The sequence below is a fragment of the Gadus morhua genome, chromosome 2 (assembly GCF_902167405.1).
Source record: "Gadus morhua chromosome 2, gadMor3.0, whole genome shotgun sequence".
NCBI classification, from domain to species: domain Eukaryota; kingdom Metazoa; phylum Chordata; class Actinopteri; order Gadiformes; family Gadidae; genus Gadus; species Gadus morhua.
In genome coordinates, this window is record NC_044049.1 from 8564690 (window position 1) to 8586477 (window position 21788).

The window sequence follows — 21788 nt, forward strand, 5'->3', positions numbered from 1 at the left end:
CCACATTCTTCAATCAAGCCCTTTACTCGCCACATATGTATGCAGCTGGCCCTTTAAGACCCGCGGTAGGGGTAGGGTGGGGGGGGGGGTGTGTGTGTGTGTGTGTGTGTGTGCGTGTGTCTCTGTCGGTGAGTCTTGGCTGCGGTGTTTTTGTCTCCCTGTCAGTGAGCGGCGATGGGCAGAAGCGACTAAAAGGATACCCAGAGGATAGGTAAGGAAAACAAACACACTAGAATACACGCGGGGTTTGCCTTGGGAATAGTCTTCCAGTTCGCCTTTTGGTTCAGAGGAAAATGTTGTTTGATGGGAGAGTTTCTTTTGTAGACAACGTGGTCATGCCCATGTCTCTTGGTCCGAATTAGCGGATTCTATATTGTCAAGATCATCCAGTCTAAACGTTGCGAGTCATGGTATTGAATTGCAAATGTGTGCGTGTCTGTGCGTGTTTGGATACTCTTTGCTCGCATACTATTATTTCATAAGTGGCTATTTCATTGTTTTATTTTAGTCTGGTGATTCTTCGTCCAGTGCGCGTTTTTTTTTTGTCCAGATTTATGATGAGGAACTCATGCGCTCCACAACATCAGAGCGCACACAATGCCTGCTGTGTGCCACCAGTTAATACGCTACGTGCGATATTTTTTACCCCCGTCGAATATAGACTCGATCATGTGTTGGACTGAACCATTCGTTTGTTTTGAATTTATTTATTCAATTTATTTGAGCGTTAGGGTCACAGGCGACGCGTCGTGCTATATCCTATACTACGGTCTTATTCAGTGATGGTGATCCTGCATTTCAACGCGTGTGCGTTTATCATCTAAATAGGCCCATAAAAGTTTTTCGAATGACTACATCTATCCTCGTTGAAGACACATCTTAACGTTTGAAAGCTGTATTATCACAACCCCGGTGATGGCTGCGACTCCAGGGAGAGGGCGCGACCATGCATTCTACAAGCCTCCATTACTTCCAGATGTTCATCACATTTTCGTTGCCGCGTTTCCCCTCAAATTTGTTTACCTAACCACGAGACAACCAGCTAAACTCCAAGAGGGTAGACTGCACCCCGCGGTGAAGCAATGTTGATATCAATACTCATAAATCATATCATCATACAGGGCTGAGGACTGGAGAGACCAATCAACGTCCAAAAAAGTTTCGTAAGGGGGAAAAAAAAATCAGATTTATGGCTGCAGGGCAAAGTGAGGTTTAGACTTAGAGTCGTTGTAGCCTACATTAATGACCGGGTGACTGAATTGGCATCTATTGTCATGCATGAATCAATGTGTAGTTTAATTATTTTAAATAGTGGGTTATTACAATAAGTCTCTTGATCGAGAATACTACGTGGTGGTAGCCTAGTGATGGACTTCCATCATGTGGGTTCGAGTCAAGATGGGGTGCACTTCTTCACCAGGTTCCGGCCAGCTGCTAGGAAGCTGGAATGTGATTTGTTTCTTGGGCTGAAACATTGAGACCAAGGGGCGCTGTATTGGAATTCCACTCCCAGGAATGTCAATTTATAAAGCCCTTTAGGACCACACGCCGGGCCCATGGTTACTGGTGGCTAGATATTAATGAGGTTGAGTGTATTGAGTGCGTTGACTTTAATCCAACTGATGAGTGTCCGTTCGCTGAGCAGTGTGACTTTGATGCCCTCTGCTCACTTCAAACGAGACATTATTAAAAAAAAATTGTGTCTCTCCATTTAATAATGCAATTTAAAGGGTTGACGTTGTTGTGGCAGGACTTTATTGCATTTCATGCACCTTGTGGTACTGTCCTAAAGTTTGTTGTTTACAACTCTCGTATATATGACGTATATATATATATGTTGTTATTCGTTTTCTTTGAAGGCTGCTTATCGTTTGGATTCAAAGTCAAAATTCCAGCTAATTGCCCGACCAAAAAGATTAGATAAAGTGTTGGAGCGGAGGGTATTGTAAACAGGGCCACTGAGGAATCTGTACATTACTGTATGGGCTGTGTCAGGGATTAAGGCATCATATAGGCCTAAGCGTTAATCCTTGTGCTCTTCACCTATTGACTGAAGTGTAGGCAACGTTTTAAGCAACAGCTATAGTTGCAGCAGGGGAAACCCCCTTAGTTCGTTAAATAATCTAGTTTAATCTTTTAATCCGATAATCGGCCCCCCCAATCAATCCTAAATAAATAAAAAACAGGACGGACTACAAGTGTTTAGTTATACTTTGTGACTTGTCCGCGCCAGGGATAGTGTTAGGGCTTGCGTCTTGGTCTGTGTGTGGCTCTGCTTTTGTGTGTGTGTTTATAGTCTTGTGGTTCAGCAGAGCTAACTGATTATTGAGTCAGGAAGCCGCCTGATGAGTATCTCCTGAGGAGGAACCACTTTAGCACAACATCAACAGGGCCGCTAGATTACTTCCTGTTGCCCCTTCGCCGTGCCGTCCCCGACCGTACCGCCGCACACGCTGACCCCCGGGTTTAACCCCGCCACGGCACCCTCCCTCTGTTCCCCCGACCCCCTACCCTGGCGGTCTGGCCTACGTCTGCCTCCCCCCTGTCCCCCTCCTTCTCCCACAGTCTCCTCCCCTCCTCCTAAGCCTCCCTGCTTTACGTCCTTCCTACTTCCCTCCGTCGCCTGGATTCGTACGATTTATTCCATTCCACCAGCCGCTCGTCATTTGACCAGAGGCACACTGCTGTCCCGATCCAGCTGTTTTAGGGGTTCGCCTCAAGGATGGCTACGGGTTTGACCGGCGACACGGGCCGACAGGGTGGCTGTGTACCTTTCAGCTGGGGAATCGAACACCATGTAGCCATTCCACTACCCCACCAAGACAATACCTTTCTTTCTTTCTTTCTTTCTTTCTTTCTTTCTTTCTTTCTTTCTTTCTCTCTCTCTCTTTCTCTCTCTCTCTTTCTCTGTCTGTCTGTCTGTCTGTCTGTCTGTCTGTCTGTCTGTCTGTCTGTCTGTCTGTCTGTCTGTCTGTCTGTCTGTCTGTCTGTCTTTCTTTCCTTCCGTCTTTCTTTCTTTCTGTCTTTCCACACTTCCTCCACCCAAATCCTCCTGCGTGCCCCTCATGCCCCCCGAACTTCCTGTCGGGAGGTCGCTGCAGTGACCAATGGCAGCAAGGGCGGCTGTTTACCCAGCTCCCAGCTCCCGACGTAACGCGAGCAGCGCGCCCCTAGGGCCCCCCCCCCCCCCCCCCCCCCCCGTTACCTCCTTAATGTGACTAACAGGGGGATCCCGTCCTAGAGGGCCACCAGCCCCCCTGGACCGTCCATGATGGCTCATTGATGACTTGGTGTGTCAGAACCAACACACCGGAGAGCCAGCGGTGCACACGCACGTGTATTACCATGATGACGCTAGCTCTTCTGAGGCAGGCGGTACCTCCTTTCTACACACATGCGCACACACACAGACACACATGCACACACATTACACAGTTTACAACTTGTAAATTGACCACCTCTGTGAGTCGTAATAGACTGCTATTGTTTAGCAACTCTGCAAGCCTTGCCCGAGTTGTTAATGGGTCCGTTTGTACTTTATTGATTAATTATTCAGGGCCAGTTGGCTAAGTAAAGCCATCTGTGATACTAGGCCTTCAGGGTGAACCCAGCATGGAGGCAAAAGCACTCCCATCCCCACAAATGTTTCTCTTGGTTAAACATTAATGTGAAAAAAACACATCCGGCCATTAAATATATAAAAAACTGCCGTTAAAAGGACTTAAAACCGTGGGTTTCACCAAAACTCCAACAGTTTGTTTGAATATGAGCTCGGTTTATAAGGTCACATGAAGTTCCGCCTTTCATAGCGTCTCTCCATTGTGTGACTATTTTTAGTTGCGCACAAGCAACGCACAAGCGATGCTAATCTCAGAGGCGGAGCGGTTGCCTTGTTTTTGGGGAGAAAGGAGAGGTCTCTCTCCGAGGAACCTCATGTAACTCGTGGTCAGTGGCTCTGTTTTGTGGAGAAAGGAGAGGTCTCTCTCCGAGGAACCTCATGTAACTCGTGGTCAGTAGCTCTGTTTTGTGGAGAAAGGAGAGGTCTCTCTCCGAGGAACCTCATGTAACTCGTGGTCAGGAGCTCTGCCTCTCCTTATCGTCTGATGTTCCCGCCGCTGCGCCGGCACGGCAGCGGGAGATGGGATTGGGTGCGCTCCCTACTGTATCATGGGTCGTGGCAGTCGAAAGTGATTCATACCGATCCATGCCAATTCTGAGGAGAAAAGTCACGGTGTTCTCATCGGGGAAAATGTTTTCCATCTAAAAACGTTCAGCTGCCCTTCACCCTTTGCAGTCTCGCCTTTCTTTTCTGGCATTCTCCTTCTTTTTTTTTCTCCCCTCACTCCCTCCCTCACTCCCTCACTCCCTTACTCACATACAGTAAAGTTATTCTCTGCTGACTCTTTCTCTCTCCCCCTTCTCCCCTCTTCCCTCCTCCTGGCTCGCTTAGCTTGTTTCTCTCTCTCCCAAACTCTCCCCCTTTCCATCCCACTTCTCCCTCTACTCCCCCAACTCTTTCTCTCAACCCCTCTCACTCTCTGCCCCTCTTTTCTCTCTCTCCCTCTCTCTCTCACTCCCTCTCTCTCTCCCTCTCTCTCTTTCTCCACCCTTTCACCTCTCTCTCTCTCTCTCTCTCTCTCTCTCTCTCTCTCTCTCTCTCTCTCTCTCTCTCTCTCTCTCTCTCTCTCTCTCTCTCTCTCTCTCTCTCTCTCTCTCTCTCTCTCTCTCTCTCTTTCTTCCCCCCCTCTTTCCCCCTTTCTCTTTCTTTCTTTCTTTCGTTCTGTTCCTTCCTCCCTCTCCCCCTCCCCCCCCCCCCCCCCCTCCCTCCCTCCTCCCTCCCTCCTCTCTCTTCCTGGGCTGAAGGGAAGTGGCTTGGTTGTTTCAGGGCCCGTGGGGAATACAAAGATGGAGCAGCCTATCCTGTAACCCTTTCTGTCTTCGGCGGACCTCAAGGAGCATACCTCCTCCACTGACTGTCACAACAACCGGCCCCCCCTCGCCCACCCACACACACACACCCACACACCCCCATCGCTTCATCAAGCTCAGTCATCATTTCATGATGGACGTCACCTGCACCCACTATGCATGGTGTTAGAGGGTGTTAGTGGTGTGTGTGTGTCGACATTCCTTTTGAGACCCTGTCCTAAGTGTGTGTGTTTGAGCCTGACAACAATCCACGCGAAGCTTGGGTACAGGTTGATTAAAGACCACATGCCCTTGGTACATCCCCACACGTCTGCCCATCTGACCACCACACTTCAAACTCTCCCCCACATAACCCGACTACACCAAATACAATCTGCAATTGATTGAAATATTTTTCTTTTTGCATTTCCAAGATAGTTGCTGGGGTGTGTGTGTGTGTGTGTGTGTGTGTGTGTATTGTGGGCCAATCTAATCTTTAAACACACAGGACTCATCTCGTCCCCCCACTGTTGTTTGAGTGCTAAACCCCTGTATTCGGCAAGGCGGAGGTGTTTGCGGATGATTTGTCAGTGGAGGGTTTAGGCTGGAGGTGATGGAGTGAGAAGGAGCCGGTCCCCCTCCCCCTCTGTGTCTTATCACCACCTCCACCACCACCACCACCACCCCACAACTGGGTACATCCTACAGCTGTGTTTGCCGACCACTAGCTTGGACGGCCCGAGGCTGTGTGTACTGCTGGGTCGTGTGGGTTTTGGGGTGTGGGGGAGTGTAGTGTAGGTTTGGGGGAGTGTGTGGGTGAATGTGGGTTTGGTTGTGTGTATATGTGGGTTCAGGGGTAAGTGTGTGATCATCAGTGCTGAGAGGGCGGGGTCTACGTGTGAATCAAATCCAAAAATGATTGCCCGTCAAAACAACCAACCGCACGCGGGATTAAATCATACCCGGCAGCAAATGATTTGTTTTTGTTTTAAACTTTAAACGAACCCCTGGTTCGCTTATCGGACACGAGGAGATATGGGGAAGTAAATGATCGGCCGTGGCAACTTTTGAACCGTTCCCAGTGACTTATCTGCCTGTTTGAGGTCTGATGCTGTGCAGCCACATAGCGGACCAGGATTTGTTTTGAGGTATTTTTTTCACACATTCTCACTGTCTCACTCTCCCCTTTTCTCACTCCCCTTCTCCCTCTCTCTCTCTCTCCATCTCTGAGAAATGCCCCTCCTACCTTTTATATTAGAACCAGCTGTGGAGCCAAAGGGTGGATGAATGGGTCTTTGTGATTAGTCCTGCGTCCAGTGCAAAGACCCATGTCTCTTTCTCACTCTCTCTTTCTTTCTCTCCCTTTATCTCTCGCTTTCTCACTCTCTCTGTCTCTCTCTCTCTCCGTCTCTCACCCTCCTTCTCACTCTCTCTGTCTCTTTTCTAACTTAATGTGTGTACTCTTTCTCATTTTCTTTGTCTCTCTCTCTCTCTCTCTCTCTCTCTCTCTCTCTCTCTCTCTCTCTCTCACTCACCCTCTGTCGCTGTCTGTCTCTCTCATTGTTTCTCTCTCCTTCCCTGTCTCTCTCTCTCTCTCTCCCTCTCTCTCTCTCTCTCTCTCTCTCTCTCTCTCTCTCTCTCTCTCTCTCTCTCTCTCTCTCTCTCTCTCTCTCTCCCCCCCCCCCCCCCCCCCCCCCTTGACTCTCACGCTCGCTTTCCCACATGATTATAGCAGGACAGCACCGTAACTATCGTAACGTCGAGAGGTCGGGAAGGAGAGCGTCGTCTGGCTTCTCCAAACCTAAACCTCTGAACAAAATGTCGGCCACACCACGGTGACCGTACGCTGCGGCCGTGAGCAGCCGCTTGCCATGAGAACAGAGGGCCCCTTTAGCACACAGCTTATCAGCTTGACTTGCGCTGATTAGTCCGAGCCCCAAAAAAAAAGTCATATTTTCTATTTTTTTATACGGGCCCACTCTTTAGGTCACATGGTCCCGTTCTCTGCAGCAGACAGTCTTGCACAACTCCTTCCTAAAAGGTAGTAGTTGTTTTGTTTGCTGGGGAGGACTAGACTCAGGGTTAGAGCACCGACTGGGGAGTAGTCAGTAGTAGGGTATGACAACAAGGTTTGAGAGAGTGACTCACATAGACAGGAAAAGTAGAAAACATTTCTGAACGCCACGGCTGGGAGGTTCCTCAAGCTTGGATTAATTAGGATCACTGGGAGGAGATGGGGTGGGGGTTGGGGGGGGGGGGGGGGGGGGGGGGCAGTAAGTTTGTGTTGCACAGAAGACAGTCTGATGAGAAGAAGCTCTGCTTGTGTCTCTGAATCAGGATCTCCTCTCTCTCTCTCTCTCCCTCGGTGGCACCACTGGCAGACATTGAGTCGTGTGTGTGTGTGTGTGTGTGTGTGTGTGTGTGTGTGTGTGTGTGTGTGTGTGTGTGTGTGTGTGTGTGTGTGTGACATCTTTAATCGGGGGCATGTTGATCACGTCAGGGACGTCTGCGATCATACACAATGGAATGTCTTGTGCAACCTGCTGCTATCCCGGCAGGAGTCACCCTGGTTCACACCCCGCCATTAGCCAGGGGGTCACTTAACATTTCATCGGGATTGATCCACATCCATAGATGACTCTGATGTGTTTCCGCCCTTTCGTTGGTTTGTTTATGTCTTGTTTATGTGGTTTTGTAGCCCAAGGAGATCTCTATTTTGGATCTGATGACATTACAGTGCAGTCTCTCATCGTCATCATCTCTCCTTCTCCTCAGGCGGGTGCTGTAAGAGAGGAGGAAAGGAGAGAGGGAAGAAGAAGGAGGGGAGAGGAGGAGGAGGAAGAGGGGGTGAGGAGTGCCAGGAGACTGGGGTGGAGAGCCCTGCAGCGGGAGCAGCTGGTACGAAACGGAAAATATAGCCCTCATTTCCTAATTCATAAACCATTCCCAACCCTATAGAGGGGGGGGGGGGGGGGGGGGGGGGGGGAAATAGTGAGACCTGGGAAATGTAGTGGAAAAATCTATAAAAGAAGAAATTGTTGCACTCTGTAAAGAGCCGGTTGGTCATTAGTCATGTCCAAGTCTGCGTCATGGCAAAACCAATGCCGGACGGCGGCCATGTCTTGACCCCCCCTTTAATGAACGCACCCTTGAAAGCGCTTTTTTATTTTGGGGTCTTGGGCCTTTCTTGAGCCCACCAAGGTGTTCAGGTTCGGGGCGTAACACATGCATACACCCGGCCCTGTTTCCCCCTCCGGGATGTTGGAGGTGTGCTACTACTCAGCGTTACTCGTTACGTGATGATGGCGGTGGTGAAGCTCTCTGACGTGTTGCTGTTGTTTGTGGAGAAGGACGGATGGTGTGCTTGAGAGGCCTCGTGCACCGCCCGCACAAGTTGCCCTTGTGATGTCTCTTTGTGGGCATCGCTACACGACGAGTCGGGGAAGAACAGTCATTGGCTGGTCATTGTTATTGTTAGCTACATTAGCCTCTTTAGCAAACGAGCTCGAAGTTAAACAACACAACTTTTGCACGTACAGCAAGACGGATTAAAGCAGCTATGTCATCAAGTGTGTACGGGTATTACAATCGACATTAAGAAGACCAGCATGGCGCAAATACAAAGAAAACACAACTCATTATGGGCGAAGCCATGTGCGTTTGTCTATTCATACGGTCAACCTCATTGAACTCGGTGGACCCTCAGAATCCCGAGTGGGACCGACCAAAAGGGGGCGTGCCTCGGTGAAATGCCGCAAGAAAGCTGGGAGATTTCCCACTTAACGCGCAACCGCCGGCATCCCCCCCCCCCCCCCCCCCCCCCCCCCCCCCCCCCCCCCCCCCCGGGAAGAGAGGGGCTGGGGGTGGTTGTTATCTTAATGACGGTGACCACAACAACCTTAGCCCGCTAATCCTGCCTGAACCATTATGGAGGGAGTGGTAAGCACGGTCGTTGCGGTGGATATTTTTCCTAATTAACTTTCAGTCAGTATGGAATGCGGCCGAAGGACAGCCCGGGGGAAGGAGGGGGGAGGGGGGAGTCTAGGACGGGCTGTGAGGCCTTGATGAAGCTGGCTGTGGAGATATTAGGAGGGGGTAGGAGGCGAGGTACGTTAGTGTGACGGTCCTCTTGACCCCGGAACACTGGTTTTTGTTCGCTGTCATCTGAGAAGAACCACTGTTTGGCGGAGCAGAGATGGAGGGACGCACACATACACCCACACACACAGTCATGCATGCATATATCTGAAACACACAAGAAGCCCACTATGGCCGATGGCAGAGAGGTCTTTATTCTGGTCGGTTGGGAGGTTGGTTTGGTGACCTGGTTTCAGCCAAAAGCAAGTTGGATAGGAGATATAACTTTGAATATGACAATTCAACGGCAAGGCAAGGATAGAGGCGCACCCTAACAGAAGACAACAACATGTAGTAACAACAGTTCTACCGCTGCTCTTAAGTGTGATTAAAAAGTAAATAGTATCTATCCTGGTGTACACTTATCCTCTCACTCCCCCTATCTCTCTTTTAATGCGCGCACACACATATATACACACACATTCTCTCTCTCTCTCTCTCTCTCTCTCTCTCTCTCTCTCTCTCTCTCTCTCTCTCTCTCTCTCTCACACTCTCTGCTCCCGCCCAAGTATCTGCCCTTTCTCACTTTCTCATACTTTGAACACCACTCTGTATTCTCACTCTGTAACACATTCCATGCCGTGATAAAGAAACACATACTGTACGTGCATACTTTATTTATAAACCTGCCGCCGGTATCGCTCATATACAGTCCGCTGAGAAGGTTTGCCTCGCATGCTACTCCTGGTTTATAATGTGTTAGCTGCCTGTCCTAGCTAGGACGCGCGCTCCTAATTCAATAGCTGGTGTAAGCGCAACAGTTATAGCTTTGCATTCCGCACAGTAATTTACATCCTTGTGCTTCTCCCGCCTCTGCCTTTCCACAAATCTGTCCTTGGGGTGTGTGTATGTGTATCTGTGTGTGTCTGTACAGGTGTTTGTGTGTGTATTTGTTGGTGTGTTTGTGTGTGCGTATTTTCGGTGTGTGTGTACGTGCGTGTGTCTGTCTCTGCCTGTATGTGTCTATGCGTGTGAGTGTGTGTGTGTGTGTGTGTGTGTGTGTGTGTGTGTGCGTGTGCGTGTGCGTGTGTCACTGTGTCACTGTGAGAGAGTGTTGACTGACCACTGATAGAGAGGCTGGCGCCGGATATCAAAACCAACTGGAGGACTTCAGAAATACCAAGTGAACTCAGTCAGTGTTTCCAAGTGCCCTACTTTCCACAAATGAGGAGTGTGCGACCATAGAGTCACAAGATGTCTAGTGACGGTGGAGAGAGCTAAAGGGGGGAGAGAGAGGGAGATATAAAGGGGTGAGATGAATTTAGAGGGATGGAGAAAGTGGGAGAGCGAGCGGGAGAGAGAGGGATATGGAGTGTGAGAATGCGAGAATGCGAACGATAGATTAAACAGAGAGCGGGAGAGTTATAAAGGGAGTCAGATAGATGTAGCGATAGAGCGGTTGGGAAAGGGCGAGAGAGAGTTAGCTTGCTCTGATGGAGCCAGAACATCTGCACGAACTGAAGTAAGCCGACCATGGCCTCAAACTCTTCAGGGGAAAACGTTAAATCAATATCTTAACGTTAAGTCAATATAATCATCGCTATAGTGGCGCTTCAACGGGTATTGCTGGAGATAGTTCAAACATCGCATCCTTGGTTCCCACAAACCCAGTGACCTGGGAAGTTAATATTTTGCAGGGGGAATAGACTCAACAGGCCTCGCATTGTAGGCAGCGCAGCTTCACTGGAAGGACATCTCTCCTGGTGAGAGAAAGAGAAGAAGGAAAATAGTGGCAGGTCACGGTTTATATTTTTAATGCAAAAAGTGTGGAGATGGGACGGAGGGATCTCTTCACGAGGGATGGAGACGAAGTTTGCAGGATGTGGGACATTCAGAGGACCGACTGTAACCTCCTGATCCTCAGCTGACACCGAGGAAGGGGGGGGTCGAGAAAGCCAACTCTTGCATTAGTTATCCTGTGAAACAGAAGAAGGGCGGGGGGCTCGAGAGGCAAGACGATGAGCTAGGAGAAGTGTGGGAGAGGAGGAAAAAGGGGAAAGAGTGTACGCAAGCCCTAAATTGTAGAAGAAAGCCTACGCACAGATGATTCCTAATAAGGTTGTAACTGGCAGCCGCGGTGGGCCTGCGCTGGAATAAGCTGCCAGGAAACTTTCCCTTGTAACCTCTCTTGTCTGAATACTTAGAACAGAAACAAACACACGAAGAGTCCACGTCACTGTGCCGGGAGAAATACAGCTGAGGGGAGAGGAGAGATAGGGCCCGGGGAGGAGTGAGAGCTGCGCAGCGATACAATAAACCATCGCTGAGAGCACAAAGAGAAGTCCATTCATGGCTGTATCGCCCGTGGCATGTAAGCTCGGGATTGTTTCTGTGCGTTTATTGGGACGGGGGGTTTGTGAGTTAACGGAATGCGCTAATGGTGTTTATTGTTGGTCCAATCCCAGGCGGAAATGTTTTTATTTGAGATCCATAAAGAAAACATGATAATGAAGATCCACTGAAAATGTCATTGTGTGATAACGTTCTCTATTCGAATGTAATCTACCCACATTGGATGTACGGCTGCTGTTTGTTTGTATCGTTGGTACATTCATTGCATCTGTGGTCCTCCCCAGGTGAGAGGCGGTGGTTGATTGTGCGACAGGCCACCTCCGGCTCATCATGGCTCAGGTGCTGCATATGGACCCCAGCTTCCCAGGTAATCCCCCCCCCCTCCTCCCTTCTATTCAATCTTTGTATCCCTAATCTCCCAACTGGGAAGTACATTTATCAATTCAAACCTCGTGCTCATCGTCAAGTTCCTCCCAATTACCACAATCAACCCTCCCACCTCATTCTCACCCTAACCCCTTTATTTATTTTAAAGCTCAGCCTATTCTCATCTTAAATGTCTCTCCTGTTATCATGGACAGACTTAAGTCTTGTGGATTGGACTCCTTGTTATTCTGCTCCTATCCACCTCCTTGTTTTCCTTGTTTTCTTTAGCTTGTCTCCCAGTGTACACAGTGTAAACAACTGGATCCCCAAAACAAATAAAAAGTCTGAGTCCGAGATTAGTCACCGATTTCCTTTGTGGCTAACCTCGATTTCCTCTCCCCCCTCCGCCTCCCTTTTACAGGGAAGCTGAACTCGCCCACTCCCCCCGTCCTGCGCGGGAAGGAGCAGGAGGCCCCCTACTCCGTCGAGACCCCCTACGGCTACCGTCTGGACCTGGACTTCCTCAAGTATGTCAACGACATCGAGAAGGGCCACACCCTCAAGAAGGTGCCCAACCAGCGGCGGCCTCGCTACGGCTCCCTGCCGCGCGGCCACGGCTACACGGGCTCCTGGTGGACGTCCACCGAGTCCCTCTGCTCCAACACCAGCGTGGACAGCCGCCACTCCTCCTTCTCCTACTGCGCCCCGGGCTTCCACAGCAACCAGCGGCCTAGCTTCAGCGCGGCGCGAGTGGAGAAGACCCTGCTGGACGCCCGGCGGAAGCTGGAGGAGGAGAAGGAGGGCCGGCGCTTCTCCAACCTGGGCAGCATGCACAGCAGCATGGCGGGCTCCAACACCTCCATCAGCAGCGCGCACAGCTTCAACCGCGCCCAGGGCGGCGGCGGCGGCGGCGGCGGCGGCTCCTACACGCCCATGAGCTCGGGCTTGTCCACCCCGGTGTCGCCCACCCCGGCCCACCTGTCGCACGTGCGGGAGCAGATGGCGGTGGCGCTGCGGAAGATCCGGGAGCTGGAGGAGCAGGTGAAGACCATCCCGGTGCTGCAGGTCAAGATCTCGGTGCTGCAGGAGGAGAAACGGCAGCTGAGCGTGCAGCTGAAGAGCCAGAAGTTCCTGGGCCACAGCTTGGGCTTCAGCAGGGGCCGTCCCAGAGGGGAGCTGTACATCGACATCCCCGAAGAGGAGGCGAACGCAGGGGCCGGCGGCGCCGCGGCGCCGACGAGCCCCGAGCCCGAGGGGGGGCCGGCGTCCCCCACGACGCCCCGCGACGCCTCCAAGCCGGACTCGGGTTGCGAGATCGAAGACACGGTGTTCGTGGGCGGGGCGCGGCCCGGGGCCGCGAGGGAGGTGCGTACCGTCGGGGTCGGGCCGGAGCAGGGGCCGCCGGTTCGGCACGCGGGGGTCGGGGTCCGGGAGCAGGACCTGGGGCTGCTCCCGGAGACGGACGCCCTGAGGGGCCAGGTGGGCCGGCTGGAGGAGGCGCTGAGGAAGGCGGCGGCGGACCTCCGCGCCGCGCGGCAGCAGGCGGAGCGGCCCGCCCAGGTCCTGCGCGCCGAGCACCCGGTCAGGACCACCAGTGTCGGCTGGCGGGAGCCCGAGGACCAGAGCCTGCAGACGCTGGTCAGCTTCACCCAGCACCCCGGGCAGAGGCAGCAGAGGACCGTGGGGGTCCAGGTGTACACCCTGGAGCAGCCCACCGTCACCGAGGTGGGGACGCTGATCCGAGCCGAGAGCTGCAGCGCGGCCTCCCTCCCCACACCGCACGTCGCCCACGAGGGTCACCACCGAGGACACGTGGAAGTGATCGCTTCAGAAGGTGCTTATCCCCTAATGGCTTTTTTTCGTGCATATGCATTCGATTGTGATTTATGAGTGTACCTTAACTGGCACTTGCCGCCCGATAACAGATCGTTTCTTTGCGTTCTCTATCACCCTAGATGCTCCGGTTGAGCTGCCGATCGCAGTGAGCTCCAAGCAGGTGCGGGATGTCCTGAGAAGCGAGTTGTCCACCTCAGTTCCTGTCGCTAAACCTGCCATCGCCATGGGAACGTCTGGCAATCAGCCGCCATTATTGCATCTGAGAGATGCAGAGAAGACCCAGCCCACAGTCACTGAAGCAGCCCATCCCCCGGAGGGTCTTCCTCAGACAGGTAACCTTCTAGATCACCTGTACTGTATACCGTATTGAAGATATGGATGATTCCAGGTGTGGAATTTGACGATGGTCTTGTGTCTCCAGCCTCTCCCCAGTTGTCTCTGAGGTCGATTATGAAGCGGAAAGCAGAGGGGGAACCTGGGTCTCCTTCCTTGAAGAAAAACCTCCAGTTCATTGGAGTCAATGGGGGGTAGGTGACAGACAATGCAGAACAACTGGATCACCATTACGCCCAATAAGCAAAAGATTTATAACAATTCGATTGATACTTAAGAAATAGAATTCCAAATAGAATCAACCGATTAGATCTCTGAACACCAATTATATCTCAGAACTGTGATGTTAATATCCTGTATTAACATACAGGAGTAACTTTTAACTTTAGCGCAACTTTTAGCCTTCACAGAATTGTCTTGAATTGAGCTGTGACTGTAACATCTGCTATTGCTGGTTTTCATTGGAGGGGTCAAGGGTCATTCAGTAAGTAGCAGAGCGGGGGACGTAGCATCCTAGCATAACTCTTGATAATGGAGAATGTGCAAGTTCAGTAATGAGGATTCCAGTCAACAAATTCAAGGGAGTTCCCGTACTAATGTGCAGGGTTGAACTGTGGCGAGTGAATCACAAGAGACCTTCGGTGGATGACTAACCGGTGTCTTATCTCTCGCAGATACGAGTCCACCTCCTCCGAAGACAGCAGCAGCGAGAGCTCGGAGGAGAGTGACTCTAGCGAGTATCACGAAGCCAGAGAGAAACTCCCCGAGTCGGCTGCCAGAAACCAGCTCCAAACTTCGGCCACGACCCCCGTCGCCAATCCCCATGCCCAGGACACCGACCCTCCACCAGGCCACACCGCCGTCAGACCACCAGCTCCAGCTCCAGCTCCAGCTGCTGAAGCTCTGCAGACCACCAGCCCGCCCGCCTCTGCAGACACAGAAGCGCAGCCTGGCCCCCGGCGGTCCCCAGAAGCGCGCCTAGACGTGGGGCAAAAGGGCGACTCGGAACCACAGGTGGCCGAGCTTCATCTAAGCCCCCCCCCGTCCCAGGCCGTCGCCCCGGACAACGCGGCCAGACCCACAGCGGCAGAGGGGGACACCGGAGAGAGAGAGGTTTTGCCGGGGACGCTCGCCCCGGAGTCCGTCGCCGTGGCAACGCTGTGCTCCACGGCGCTCGTCGCCGGTCTAATCGAGGTCACAGACGGCGGCGAGCGTGCTCAGTACGTCGTCCAATCGGAAGCGCGCGCTCCGACCCCTCAGCTTGTAGCCGACGAATCAAAATCCACGCAGGCTCCGCCGCAGACCCCCGGGCCGCCCTCGTCCTCCGTGCAGAGTGAGCCAGCCGCCGGCCAGCAGCCCGTCAGGTAACCTGAGACCTGTCCCAAAGCCTGTTAACTCAAGATGGAACTAGAGGCCAGATCTTACCCACCGTGTGTTTGTTTGTTGTATATACTTTCCTTTGGTTCAGGAGTTAATTTGCAGTGTTCATGCTTTTTTTTTGTTGCGGCAGGCTGGAAATGAGTGACAACCTGATGGCAGCTCTCCACACCCTGCAGAAGTCCCTGGGAGACCCCAATGCCTTCAGTCAGCAGGGCGCGGTAAGCAGTGGGTCCTGTGGGGTCAGTCAGGCTGGATGAATCATGTGCAATAACAAGCCAGCATGAACCAAAACAAAAGACAACGCAGCGCATAGCCAGCCTCTATGATTGCTACAAAACTTGAATTGTGTTAGTTGAGTTTAACATTTCAGAAGAAGGCATTGGTAGGCCTTCTACTCCTTGTACTCGCCTCCTTGTATATTAGTTATTGTAGCTCCTTGTCACAGCATAGTTCAAAAGAAGGCATTGGTCTGAAGTATTGGTTCTCAAAGTTCGGCCCGCGGGCCAATGGCGGCCCGCGGAATCATTCCTGGCGGCCCGCAATGACATACATAATTATGTATGTTATATATAAAAAAAATAATATCCCAGCCTAAAGCTTGTGTCCCTTCCTGTGCCCTGTCCAGAGGGCGGCCTACACCAGCGTCCTGCAGGAGTGGCTGCGCGTCTCCTGCAACAAGACGGCAGACCCGGCCCTGGTGCGGCTCTACATGGACGCCTTCGCCTCCTGCTCGCCCCAGCTGCTGGAGTTTGTGATCAACATGGCCGACGGCAACGGGAACACGGCGCTGCACTACACCGTGTCCCACTCCAACTTCCCCGTGGTCAGACTGCTGCTGGACACCGGTGAGACATCTGCACAAGAGAGCGAGAGACTATGCAGAGGAGGGAGGGGGGGAGAGGGGGGAGAGAGGGGAGAGAGAGGGGAGAGAGAGAGAGAGAGAGAGAGAGAGAGAGAGAGAGAGAGAGAGAGAGAGAGAGAGAGAGAGAGAGAGAGAGAGACAGAGAGACAGAGAGACAGAGAGACAGAGAGAGAGAGAGAGAGAGAGAGAGAGAGAGAGAGAGAGAGAGAGAATTTAAAGTAGGGAAATATAAAGTGTTCAAGGAGAGACAGAGTGCAAAGACAGAGAGAAGAGAGACAAGTTAGAGGGAGAGATCATATACATATATATATATAGAGAGAGAGAGAGAGAGAGAGAGAGAGAGAGAGAGAGAGAGAGAGAGAGAGAGAGAGAGAGAGAGAGAGAGAGAGAGAGAGAGAGAGAGAGAGTAGGAAAGAAAGAAGTTAGAGCATACATGAGGTGAGTAGAAAGAAAATGAGTAGACAGGGAGAGAAAGTGCAGAGAGAGTACCATATAGAGAGTAGAGGATAGAGAGAGTAAATGAGAGGAAGTAGAGAGAGAGAAAAACAGTAGAGAGAGAGAGAGAGAGCAAAGAAGAGGGAGTAGAGGGAGAGGAAAATAATAAGAGGGAGTATAGAGAGAGTGTGTGGGTAGATAGAGAGAGAGAGAGAAATATTATGTATAATGCAACAGATAGCTTATGGAAAAGAAAAAAAGAAAGATAATACAATGTATTTCACAACCTATTTTTTATCTACTTGTCCTGTTGATGGTAACACTGTAGGTCGGACAGGTCAGCACAGTGCTGATGTTGTCTTTTCTTGCCAGAAACAGTTGCCCTATCTTCCGTTCAGGCATGTGCAACGCTGACAAACAGAACAAGGCCGGTTACACTGCCATCATGCTGACAGCGCTGGCTGCCTTCCACTCTGACAGCGACCTCCACACAGTCCTGCAGCTGCTCAGGACAGGCGATGTTAATGCCAAGGCCAGCCAGGTACGCCCCCTGCTGTTTCAAAACCGTTACTGCACCTATGAAATGTTGATATGGTCCAAATGAGGGAAACACACAATTGTGTGTTTTATAAATAAAATAAAATGTATTTATATCAGAGGGATTTTTCTACTCACACTTTTAGTTTTCAATTTTTTTTATTTCTCTTTGCATTTCCATCAACAATAAAGACACAGCACACAAACAACTAAAATAGTGACAATAACTACAGAATCTACAACTATAGACAACACAAACAACAACAGTTACGACAACAAAAAAGACAACAACGATGACCTACATTCGGGGGGGGGGGGGGGGGGGGTTGGTGGGGAAGGGGGCACAGTGCCCTAATTCAACTGGGCTGCAGACATGTCACATGTCAGCTCCCCTGTGGATGATTGTAGATGGATAGACGGACACACAGATAGAAAGACAGATGGTTATGTAAACACACGAATGGCCCATCAGAATAGATGCTGTAGTTAGGATGTTGAAACTCGTAGAATAGGCGGGCCCAATGTAAGCCCTGAGCACTGATGATACAGGGAAGAAGTATCTGTGTTCTTCCGTCCCATAACTTACTTGGGTCTGGATCGAGGTCGCTGAGGTTGGAGATAGCCTTGCCCATGCTTCAGAGATGGAGCCAATCCCCCAGCGACGTTCCTCTGTAGAAGCGGGGGATGTTTCCTCACCTTCTTCAAGAAGAGACGTTTTGCCATGAGGCTGGCAAGGGAAATCCCTCTTTGATGGTTTCCCTCTAAATGTTCTCAATGCGGGTCCCTAGCAAGGACCGAAAATTGACATTTAGGATCCCCGTGAGCATATGTGCCACTTCCCTCCACAGGGAATCAACGGCAGGGCAGTGCCATAACATATGGATGAGAGTTCCCACTTTTCCACATCCGTGCCAGCATTGATCTGTTAGGTTGTGGTCCATTCTTTAGAGTTTAACAGGGGCAAACTATACCCTGTGCATTATCTTTATCTGTATGCAGAATTTCCATGATTAGTTCCTTCTAGAGCCATTCCCAGATACCCCTTGTCAATATGTTGCTTTAGCCCCATGACAGCGGGAGTCTCGACAAACAATTTCATGACAGACGGCACTGTACATCCGGGACACCTAGTCCACCTGTTGGAGCTTAGCTTTGAGAGCGTTTATACGATTTATTCTGGGCCTCTTGTCTTCCCACAGGAAGCTAGAAAAAAAAGCATCAATCTCTTGAAACAAGCCTTGCGGAATTTGTAGCGCGAGAACTGATTTAATGGAGGTTATCCTAGGCAGTGTGTTTATAACTCTGCTCCACCCCACAAAGACAGTAGGAGAACTGTTCAAATTTTGATGATCATCTTGGATCGTTCTTAATGGTTGAGGAACATTAATTTCACAAATTCTCGAAGTCTGGGATCTGATGGTTTCCCCTAAATACCTCAAATTCCTCCAGGCTTCCAGGCAAAAGGAGCAGTAGTCAGGTGTGCTGGCAATGTTCCAGAGTTGCTTCACTCTTTCTCCGGTTGTTGATTTTGTAGCCTGAGAATGAGCTGAATGATTTAATTTATTCCAGAAACTTTTGGCACTGAACGGACTGGACTGGGTTCGATAAAGTCAGCAGAATATCATCTGCGTGCGTCTTTCATTTAAAATCATAGTCGCCTACCGTTAGGCCGGTTATTGTTTATGTTCTTGAAAAATTGTATGTGGCTGATTGAAAAGCGCATTAACTCTTACCAGCAGCTTATCTTCCCTGAAGGACTTAGATCATAAGATAAAGAATAAATATAACGTTAATTGAATTGTGTTATCCCTGGAGAAGAATCTTGAGATACTAAATACTATTTGTTACATTCTCATTCAGCATGTGCAGTGAAATGTTTCTGTGACATTAGCATGCACTCATTCCAATTTGTGTGTGTGTGTGTGTGCGTGTGTTGTTTTGTGTTGTTGTTTGTCCAGGCCGGCCAGACGGCACTGATGCTAGCGGTTAGCCACGGCCGCGGGGACATGGTGCGTGCGCTGCTGTCCTGCGGCGCGCAGGTCAACGTGCGCGACGACGACGGCTCCACGGCGCTCATGTGCGCCTGCGAGCACGGCCACGTCGACATCGTGCGGCAGCTGCTGTCCGCGCCGGGCTGCGACGCCACGCTCACGGACAACGTAAGCCAGATAACCCCCCCCCCCCCCTATAATCATACAGGGTTTCTATAATGTCTCCATCTCCAGCCGGGGAAACGCTTGCCAAGCCAGTTTGATTTGTATTGCCCCTATAGTTAGAGTAGCTCAAAGACGTCCTAAATGTAAGCCAATGTTGCAATGGGGTGTTTTGATATGCGTATGGGTTTGTGTGAAATGGCTGCCTACTGCCTCCGACAATGCATTATTTCATGGTTCGAAAGGTGTCAATAGGTCCTGAATGTAAAAACAACTAGGAAGCGTCTGCTTACCGCTGGGACGTGGATATTGCAGGCAGAGGTTGATCAGGTTGAATCAACGTGTTTGGAAGCAGGTGCGCAAAAATGCGCCAAATTGTGACCAGAAACCAAATGTCTGAAGCTGTTAGTGTGCCCTTAAACCCTCTTTAAGTATCTTCAACCCCCTTTAAGGTGCTTGACCCCTCTTCAAGGTTTCAACATCTTTCTGTTGGGTGCTTCTCCTGTAGGATGGCAGCACAGCGCTGTCCATTTCCCTGGAGGCCAGCCAGAACGACATCGCCGTCCTGCTCTATGCACACCTGAACTTTGCAAAACCCCCTTCTCCTGTGTGTACTGGTAGACTCCAGAAACATGCTTGCGTCCGCAAATGCAACAAAAACACACACACACACACACTCAGTCACTCATTCACTCAATCACTCACTCACTCACTCACTCACTCACTCACTCACTCACTCACTCACTCACTCACTCACTCACTCACTCATTCACTCACTCACTCACTCATACATATACACATCGAAACAAAAGTAATAAAGTGTTATCCTACTTCCAAAAATGTAGTCTAAATTTAAAAGGTTCACATTTATACGCTGTTTGTAGTGATTCTAAATAACACTTCACTTGTCAACTCTTTCCAGGTGTCCCCCAGGTCCTCACTTCTGGGCCCTTCCTCTCCGCCCGGGGAAACAAAGTGATGGACTTGTCCCCCGTTGGTGACACCCACTCTTCAGTCTACTTCTATTTCTGTCTGCCTTTTCATGTGTGCAACAGACCGATACTGTTCATCTGTGTGCGTTTGTGTGTGTGTGTGTGTGTGTGTGTGTGTGTGTGTGTGTGTGTGTGTGTGTGTGTGTGTGTGTGTGTGTGTGTGTGTGTGTGTGTGTGTGTGTGTGTGTGTGTGTGTGTTTTCTCTTTGTATTTCCACTATCTAACTAACATTCTGGAGATGTAAAGATAATGGCATGACTCAACCACTCATCTTTACACTGATGTATGGAACATACGTACGTACGTATGGAACATACGTACGTACGTACGTACATACTTACATACATGCACTCCACCCCCAGCCATACCATTACGGTGACAAAAGTGACCATTTGGTAATGCTTGAAAAGTAGTGTTGACTCTGTCTGAATTTCAACTATTTTTTTTACTATACAGAACTGTTTCTTCTTAAAGCAATATATATTTTTTGTAGCCCAATGAACTGTTATACATCCATACGTCAACAAACATATTGCTTTGTGTATCACCAGCACGGCCGTTTAAGGAATAGCACAAGCCACCTCTCTCGTAGCAAAGTGTCCTTGATATATCGCCTCAGTTACCATTTTTGGCGCTACAAAGTCCAACACCTATTCACCTCTTAGATAATAATAATAATTATACTACAATTTATACACAAGACCTCTTTACTGAGCAATATTTTGTTATAGTCCCTATTACTTATTCTGATTCAAATGTATGACTACCAGTGCTAGTGACATGACATATTGGGGATCCGGTTTACCTATATAAACACTGATCTCTTTTTAATGTAGTCCCAGCTCTTTTTTCTTTCCTAAAACGGATCCAAAGATGTATCCCACAATTCAACTCTTCCACACTGTGAGTTGTGTGCAGGTGTGTGAACCGGTGCAGTTGCAGAGGGTCAATAATTGCCAAGGTTTCTTTTAAAATGTATAGTACTGTAGTCTATGGTTTGGTCTTGTTTGTTTTCTCAGTGAAGGTATTTTGGAATGGTCCTAGAAAGGTTTGGCATTGGACGTGGATGTCAAAGACAATGTTTGAGTGAACCAATGGAAGTTAGAACTTTTATGGCATCTAGAAAGTGACTTGAGTCCTTGTAGAGGATGTGATGTGTAAGATAGGAGTATCAAAATAATATATGTCATTCGAAAAATTGTGGTGATGCATTAAGTCAAATTCTTTTTAAATGTGTATCAATGACAGAATTTCTATTACTTTTGAATATTTTTCCCACTCTTTTAATATACACTTTTGAGCAATAGAATTTTTATAGACTTTTTTTAATTTAACTGTCCGTCTTTTTATACATTTGGTTTTATATTGTCACATATTCACAGTTCTTTGGTTTAAGTTTTAACTACTTGTGCAAGTTTGTGTGTTGCCAAAGTATTTGTTCATTTGGAAGAAATATAATAAATGTGGATTCCAAAATGGACTATATGGTCTATTCATTGCAAACTATAAAGACATCAAGGTGTAAAGAAATTGCAACAACTGGCATTTCAGTTGTTC

At 49.8% G+C, this 21788-nt stretch overlaps 1 protein-coding gene across 3 annotated transcripts; it reads left to right on the forward strand.

Moving 5' to 3' along the window:
* The first annotated feature begins 86 nt into the window (after window positions 1-86).
* On the forward strand, window positions 87-21711 carry kank2 (KN motif and ankyrin repeat domains 2). Of its 3 annotated transcripts, none has more exons than XM_030380316.1 (12): window positions 87-211; window positions 11622-11704; window positions 12125-13537; window positions 13659-13871; window positions 13961-14066; window positions 14547-15236; window positions 15383-15470; window positions 15878-16097; window positions 16948-17090; window positions 19045-19245; window positions 19748-19846; window positions 20162-21711. In XM_030380316.1, the coding sequence occupies exons 2-12, from the start codon at window positions 11668-11670 to the stop codon at window positions 20216-20218; spliced, it is 3267 nt and encodes a 1088-aa protein (XP_030236176.1). In that variant the 5' UTR covers window positions 87-211; window positions 11622-11667; the 3' UTR covers window positions 20219-21711. The 3 variants fall into 3 exon arrangements, with proteins under 3 accessions (XP_030236176.1, XP_030236167.1, XP_030236184.1); XM_030380307.1 differs by lacking the exon at window positions 87-211 and adding an exon at window positions 7684-7806; XM_030380324.1 differs by lacking the exon at window positions 87-211 and adding an exon at window positions 11089-11356.
* The last annotated feature ends 77 nt before the right edge of the window (window positions 21712-21788 follow it).

Bases quoted from the DNA above. Each gene is read 5' to 3' on its own strand.
- kank2 (XM_030380316.1), top strand. From the start codon at position 11,668: ATGGCTCAGGTGCTGCATATGGACCCCAGCTTCCCAG. The intron at 15,237-15,382 runs GTAACCTGAGAC...TTGTTGCGGCAG, and splicing joins GCCGGCCAGCAGCCCGTCAG to GCTGGAAATGAGTGACAACC. The intron at 16,098-16,947 runs GTGAGACATCTG...TCTTCCGTTCAG, and splicing joins CAGACTGCTGCTGGACACCG to GCATGTGCAACGCTGACAAA.